General features: G+C 40.5%; 1 protein-coding gene across 1 annotated transcript; it reads left to right on the top strand.

Annotated features, from left to right (window-relative positions):
- Positions 1-2,837: 2,837 nt before the first annotated feature.
- On the top strand, positions 2,838-6,182 carry dand5 (DAN domain family, member 5). Its single transcript, XM_061728804.1, has 4 exons — positions 2,838-3,027; positions 3,172-3,248; positions 3,303-3,494; positions 5,877-6,182. The coding sequence occupies exons 1-4, from the start codon at positions 2,838-2,840 to the stop codon at positions 6,180-6,182; spliced, it is 765 nt and encodes a 254-aa protein (XP_061584788.1).
- Positions 6,183-8,266: the final 2,084 nt, after the last annotated feature.

Genomic DNA, 8,266 nt, shown 5'->3' with positions numbered 1-8,266 from the left:
TCCCGTCGCGGGTGACGGGGCACCGTGGGGGCGGGTGGTGATTATGGGATGTGGAGGCCTGGGAATAAACGTGGGAATAAACGTGGGAATAAACGCACAGGCTTGTTTACACTCGGAGCATAAAGTCATGATGGCTTTACGAGCAGGTACCAGATCACCTGCTGCAGCAGCAGCTGCTCAGATCTGGAGATCATTTAACGACGATCACAGAGGTTTATATTCTGACACTTCACAGTCTTTAAGTTTGTCTACACTAGAAAAAGCCACTCAAACTACATCAAATGGCCCATTCCCCCCAAAGTCAAGGAAACTCATTTTAAATTGATTAATAAAATGTATCCAACCTCTGAATTCTTGAGACATAGATTTAAATTTGAAGTTGACCCCTGTGTTTTTTGCAATGAATCGGAAGAATCACTTGATCACATGTTTTTATTGTGTCCTGGCTCAAATATTTTTTGGCAAGAAATTAGAAATTGGCTATCTTTAAAAATGAATGACATTCCAAATTTAGAAATCGTTAACATTATTTTTTATATAGATAGTATTGACAAATCACTGTCCTTCTTAGTTAATGTCATTCTCTTAGTGGCTAAATATCACATACATTGTTGTAAGTGGAGAAAAATGAAGCCCTCTTTCCATTTTTTTATAAATGATTTCAAAAGTTTTTTTCTTTCTTTAAAAAATATTAAGTCAAATAACTCTGCAAAAAAATTAGTAACCGATATATCAAAGTATCTTTTATTTTAAGTCTCTTTCTGAAATGTCAATGCTATTTGCTTTGAAATGCCTTACTGTTCCTTTGTATTGACTTTACTTGTCTCTTATTTTTGTTTATATGTCTCTTGTTCATAAAACCTCCAGGATGTTCTTTTTTCTTATATTTCCTCTACTAGTAGTTTTGTATAAAGTGTGTTTTTCTTGTTTAAAAAATTCTGTTCAATAAAAAAAACAAAAAAGCTGCTCAGATCTGGGTCTCCTCACATCCTAGGGTTTATTCATTCTTTATTTCATTCATTGATAAAATAAAACAACAAACAAATTAATATAAACACAAACGTTCCTAAATTGTTAGTTTAGTTTAGTTTTAGTTTAGTTCATTTCGGTCATGACATCACTAAAATAAAAAGAATAAAAATGACAACACGAAAACTAATACACTTTTCAAAGAAAACATTACAAACATTTTTTCCAATATACAAATAACATCTAGACCGAAAAAGGTGTAGGCTGAAGCAAAGCTTATTATTTGCCTACCCTCAAAAAGATGAATTAAAGTAATGAAATAAAAGCAAGAAGTAAGAGAAAAGACTGCCAGTAAAACAAAAATTCCTCAAGAAATAAAGAAAATTAAAAATAAAGGTGCAGCCTACATGTTACCTTCATCCTTACCTGATGACCTCAATTGTGAATGAAAGGGAGCAGAAAGAAGAAGAATCTTATTTAATCTGCCCCTTTTTCCCAAGAAATTAATTTACAAAGAACGTAAATTAAAACATTAAAAAACAAAAACAAAGTAAATAAAAAAATAAAATAAAATAAAATAGCCGCCGGCCGACACAGACACAAACATTCCTTTTTACTTCCCAAGTTATAATTCAGTTAATACCATTCAACAACAAACAATGTTTATACCTTTCATGACGATGGGTCTGTCAATCAAACGTAACTGACATATTTCATTATATTTCCTTAACATACTGGCTTTAATTGTTCTTTTGAATGTAATGTTTGATTTGGATTCTTTGTTTTCTTTGTTCAGATTGTTCCATAAACTGATTCCTCTCACAGAAACACAACGTTCCATCAGTTTATGCAGGATACGTCACCAATCACTTTAAGTAGCTGTATATTTATTTGTAAAGAAAGAAGAGTTTCTAGCTGCCACTTTACACGAGGACAGCAACAGTTTAAGGTGACGTTGAATATTTATTCACAACTGGAGCAAATAAAAAGTGTCGTATTTTCATTAAAAATTGGAGCTGAAGTTGTGTGGTTAAATGTGCTCTCAGGTCATACTTAAACATTTCTGTTTTATAACGCCACTAGAGAGTAAATAGAAACATATACAGGACTGTCTCAGAAAATTTTAATATTGTGATAAAGTTCTTAATTTTCTGTAATGCAATTAAAAAAACAAAAATGTCATACATTCTGGATTCATTACAAATCAACTGAAATATTGCAAGCCTTTTATTATTTTAATATTGCTGATCATGGCTTACAGTTTAAGAAAACTCAAATATCCTATCTCAAAATATTAGAATATTCTGGGAATCTTAATCTTAAACTGTAAACCATAATCAGCTATATTAAAATAATAAAAGGCTTGCAATATTTCAGTTGATTTGTAATGAATCCAGAATGTATGATATTTTTGTTTTTTTAATTGCATTACAGAAAATAAAGAACTTTATCACAATATTCTAATTTTCTGAGACAGTCCTGTATTGGCCAAAGCAAGAGCTTAAGGCCTAAATATTCAAATTTCACGACAAAGAAAACCTGGGCAAAGGTTTTGCTTCTTATCCGTGAAAGGAAAAATCCTGAACTGCTTGTATCAGATTAGTTTTTTTTAGATAAGTAAGAGTAAAGAGAGAAAAAAGAAAAGTGTGAGCCGGCTCTGGTGTGGGAATTGCGACACCTTCATGTTAAAGCGCAGGTGAGAGCCGGCTCTCGTATAAAAGGCTCTGCAGAGCAGGCTCTGCACTGACAGCGAGGCCCTGCAGCCTCGGCCCCTCGACCTCCAGTTCTTCTCTTTTAGCTCTGCATGAAGTCTTCAACGGATTTAGAAACAATCTGATTGTTCCTCAGTTATTCTTTTCTGTCAAACGATGGCTGTCTTGGTCGGCTTCCTGTTCTTGTCCAGTTTAGCGGCTGCAGCAGCAGTTTTCCCCCACCGTTCTCTCATGAGAGAGGGGCCCGAGTCGTCCGGCGCCGGGCCCGAGGACCCGGACCGGGGAGGGGTCCGGGTCGTGCAGCTGGACCCCCGGGTCCTGGCCCGGGCCGGGCTCTTCAGAGGGGGTCTGGCCCCCATCGGACCGGGTCTGGGCCCCATCAGACCGGGTCTGGCCCCCATCAGACCGGGTCTGGCCCCCATCAGACCGGGTCTGGCCCCCATCAGACCGGCTCTGGCCCCCATCAGACCGGGTCTGGCCCCCATCAGAGCGGGTCTGGCCCCCAGGAGGGGCCCCGGATCCAGGCTGCCCTTCCCGGCCTTCCTGTCCCGGGGGCGTCCAGGTCCGGTCCAGGTGCCCCGGACCCTTGCGGGCCCGCTGCAGAACCTGGGCCCCCTGCAGAACCTGGTCCCCCTGCAGAACCTGGGCCCCCTGCAGAACCTGGGCCCGGACAGGCCCCTGGAGACGGAGCTGAACAGGAAGCAGCAGGGGCTGCACATGTGGCAGAGAGTCGCCCACCAGGGCGGCCGGACGCCGCTGCCGCTGGACCTGAAGGACGCCCGGCAGACCTGCACCGCCGTGTCCTTCCCTCAGGTAAAGAAACCATCCCAACACATTTGTTTTCTGAGAAAGTAGGTCTGTAGTAGGGCTGGGGATCCATTCAAATGTCAAGAATCGATAGAGGGAATGCACATGACGTCACAGATGCGACTTCACAGCAGGTTTCGCCCACTGTGGCCCCGTTTACACGGAGCAAAAAAGGAGGCGTTTTCATGCGTTTTGACCGTTCGTTTACGTGAAAACGGAGCTCAAAGTCACCAAAAACCATAATTTCTGAAAACTCCGGCCAAAGTGGAGATTTTCAAAAACTCCATTTTCACGTTTGCGTCTAAACAGAGAGAAACGGACATTTAGGCTTCAGAACGTCACATTATGCAACAGAAACGTCACCAGCGTCATGTGTGCGACCTGTGGTTACAATTTGTTTGGCAACCGTCAATATTTTCTTGTATTTTACCTGTTTTATATTCTAAAGTCACACTTAAAAGTAACTCCACTTCTCTGTCACTCCAAACCAAAGACTCTCGTTCCGTCTTGGAAGTAAAGCCTGAAATATGGTCCCGCGTTAAATCAATGCAGAGCCTACGGCGTAGGGTACGCGGCGCCGTACGGTGTGCATCGCCGCGTACCCTACGCCGTAGGCTCTGCGTTGGTGTAACGCGGAACCATAAATCAGCCTTAACTGGAAGTTACACGTGTCATTTGTTGATGTTTTTTCCAGGATTCTGATTGGCTGGCATGACGTTAACAGCGTTTTTATGCGGATTCGTGTAAACGAAGAGATTTTGAAAACGATCTCGTGTAAACAATGGAATTTTTCAAAACGTAGAGGGGGAAATATCCGTTTTTGTAAATACCCGGCTATGTGTAAACGGGGCCTGAGTGTCAGAAAGACTGAGTGGCAGGAAGACTGAGTGTCAGAAAGACTGAGTGTCAGAAAGACTGAGTGTCAGAAAGACTGAGTGGCAGCATAAACTTTCAGTTTGAGCAACTTGAAAACATCTAAAATGGTAAAGAGCTGTTGTGCGATCGACTGTACTCATAGATTTAGCAAGAAATCAGAGTTATCGTTTTACAGACTGCCGAAAAATACGCTTAAGGCTAGGGTCTACGATCTTGAGTTTTAAAAAAAAAGACACCTACTCCCCACACAAACTCCCTCCCCCCTGTGCTCGGCCTCACATGAAGCTCCCGCCTCCGACACCCCCCCTCTGGTCCGGGAGCCAGCAGGAATATGTCCTTGGTGTTGCCGTACTTTGGGAGGCGGGGAGTAGGTGAGGACTGTCCAATCACTGACATTCAAGCAGATTGACCAATAGGCGCCGTTCGGGCCGAATGGTGCCTATTTGTTGACTTCTTTGCAGGATTACAGCAGCTAGAAGAAATATTTTCTTTTGGTTCTTTTTGCTAATCATATTTCATAGGTAACACTATTGGGCCATAACAACCTTATAAATGATTTTGATAAAAATGTACAATATGTAAAATCGTAGATTTTAAGAGAGACAAATGGATCGCTGCAATTCACAGAAACAACTGGATTCCAGGCACCGAAACGTGGATTTGCGGTTCCCATTTTGTATCAGGTAATGTTGGATTTTTGGGTAGCTAACGTTAAACTGTCAAATCATAAAGTTCAGTGTCCTCATCACTTTAATTTCACCAACAAATCCTGCCTTGAAGTCGGACCAAGCATCAAGACTTTTGTAAGCCTTCAAGCTTTGCTTCATGTATTTCCCCGGCGTAGAAATTAAGTACATATAAATATCAGGAAACTGGATTGGTGGCCAAATATTAATGTCCATGGACCACTGGTTCTTGTTAACTGTACCAAATATTAATGTCCATGGACCACTGGTTCTTGGTAACTGTACCAAATATTAATGTCCATGGACCACTGGTTCTTGGTAACTGTACCAAATATTAATGTCCATGGACCACTGGTTCTTGGTAACTGTACTAAATATTAATGTCCATGGACCACTGGTTCTTGGTAACTGTACCAAATATTAATGTCCATGGACCACTGGTTCTTGGGGTAACTGTACCAAATATTAATGTCCATGGACCACTGGTTCTTGGGGTAACTGTACGGGTCACTGTCAAGTCCAACTGCCTTTAGTTTAAGCCGATAATTGTCTTTTATCCCGTGTTTTCCATAGTTTCCCCCACTAGTTTCAGCCATTTTTGCCACTCAGTGCTAGTAAGGGGGCTGGTCCAGTGGGGAAGTGACATCAATGCATACCCTCTATTATTGTTTTGTTTGTCATGTATAATGTATGTCTGTTATGTATTAAGTGTTAATTTGTGTGTTGTGTGTATGTTGGACCCCAGTAAGAATAGCTAATGCTAATGGGGATCCTAAATAAAACAAACGTTTGAAAGTGTAGACTGACTGTACTGATCTCCTCGCAGCGTGTGACGGCCGCCGGGTGCCAGACGGTGACTCTGCAGAACAAGCTGTGCTTCGGCCAGTGCTCGTCGCTGTTCGTCCCTCCGGGGGGGGAGTCCGGCGAGCTGAGCCCCGGACCGGCGGCCCGGCGCCGCCACAGCCCCTGCTCCCGCTGCACCCCCGTCAGGGCCCGCACCGTCGCCGTGGCGCTGCGCTGCGGTCCGGGCGCCGCCGTGCGGGAGAGACGGGTCATGCTGGTGGACGAGTGCAAGTGTGAGACCGGTCGGGACGAGAGGGAGGCGGAGGCTGCACCTCACACACACCTGTAGTCGCCGTGGTTACGCCGCTGAAGGGAGGTGGAGGCTGCACCTCACACACACCTGTAGTCGCCGTGGCGACGCCGCTGAAGGCTCACCTTGGTGTAGAACTGGATCCTTCAGAGGTCAGAGGTCAGAGATTCTGGTGGTCCATCCCACCATCGCTTGGTGACAAATGACCTCTATCTTGGTCAGGCACTTTTCTTTGGTAACAAATGAGATTTTACATTAATTCCTTAAGCCAGTCATCCATATGTTCCTCCATATCTTATATAAGATATTTTTTTGTTTTTTTTAATTGCATTACAGAAAATAAAGAACTTTATATATATATATATATATATATATATATATATATATATATATATATATATATATATATATATATATATATATATATATATATATATATATATATATTAATATTGCTGATTATGGCTTACAGTTTAAGATTAAGATTCCCAGAATATTCAAATTTTTTGAGATAGGATATTTGAGTTTTCTTAAGCTGTAAGCCATGATCAGCAATATTAAAATAATAAAAGGCTTGCAATATTTCAGTTGATTTGTAATGAATCCAGAATGTATGACTTTTTAGTTTTTGTAATTGCATTACAGAAAATCACAATATTCTAATTTTCTAAGACAGTCCTGTGTGTGTGTGTGTATATAAATATATATATATATATATAATTTTATATAGGACTTAAAGGGTAAACTTTAGCTCTTATGTATATCTTATATATCCATATATATCTCATATAGAGCTATATATATATATATATATATATATATATATATATATATATATATATATATATATATATATATATATATATATATATATATATGTATATCTTGTATGAGGCTTGAAGGGTTAACTTTACCTCTGTGATCTGTAATGTTGTTAATCTCATCAGTTTCCTCCTCGCACTTTTCCCCCTCATAAACGTAAAAACCAGTGAAAGAGATTCTTTTACTTCACCGTTCTAATGTGAATGACGTCTTCGTGTAAATCATGAAGTTAAATGTGTGTTGTTATTGTTGTTGTTGTGTTGTAATGCTTTAAGCATGAATGTCCCTGCCGACGCTGTGAGAAACATGAAATAAAACATCCGTGAAAGCGATTCTGCATGTTTGTCCTCAGACTGGAGCCTGCGTGCGGAGCAGTCACGCTAAACAAATCTGACACACTTTTAATTGTGATTTATTGATGAGAACAACATGAACTTTTACTTTAATGGAACAACAGAAGCAGCAAAGCCGCGCAGGACGTGTGTTTAGCTGAAAATAATCAACATTTGATGGTGAAACAGTCGATAACTGGATCTCCTCAGTTAGAACGCTAAACCAAGTTAGTTAGCACGCTAAACCAGGTTATGACTTACAATAACGCAGCTAGCGAGCTACCATGCTAGATTAGCTACCACCGTGCTAACTCATTGCTGTTATGCGGTAGCTAACACCATAACTAGCCTCTTAGCTTGTCAGTTAATAGCGTTAGCTGGCATACAAATAGCATATCTAGCTAGCCATGCTATTAACATGTTTTCTTTTAATCATTAGCTTTTAATCATTAGCTAAACCTTAAGATCTTGAATAGTTAATGGCTAATGGCTAAGTTATTAATTCTTGTCTACTTTGTTTACGATGGTACATTTATTATTTAGTGATTATTATTGTTGTTTTTATTTTATTGATTTATTATTCTGCTGTTTTATGGATTGATTTGTGCTTGTGAAATCACATCAAACTTTATTTATAATGCACTTTTCATACAATAGTAACGCGTTTTATAATAATAGTAAGGAAGTAAGGAAGAAAGGAGAAAAGAAGGAAGGAAGTAAGAAAGGGAGTAAGGAAGGGAGGAAAGAAGGAAGGGAGGAAATAAGGAAGAAAGGAGAAAAGAAGGAAGGAAGTAGGGAAGGGAGAAAAGATGGAAGGGAGGAAATAAGGAAGAAAGGAGAAAAGAAGGAAGGAAGTAGGGAAGGGAGAAAAGATGGAAGGGAGGAAAGAAGGAAGTAAGGAAGAAAGGAGAAAAGAAGGAAGGAAGGAAGTAGGAAAGGGAGTAAGGAAGGGAGAAAAGATGGAAGGGA

Source organism: Cololabis saira, chromosome 1, assembly GCF_033807715.1.
Source record: "Cololabis saira isolate AMF1-May2022 chromosome 1, fColSai1.1, whole genome shotgun sequence".
Taxonomy (NCBI): Eukaryota; Metazoa; Chordata; class Actinopteri; order Beloniformes; family Belonidae; genus Cololabis; species Cololabis saira.
The sequence above is the reverse complement of the archived record's forward strand: the minus strand, read 5'-3'. Positions and strand labels throughout refer to the sequence as shown.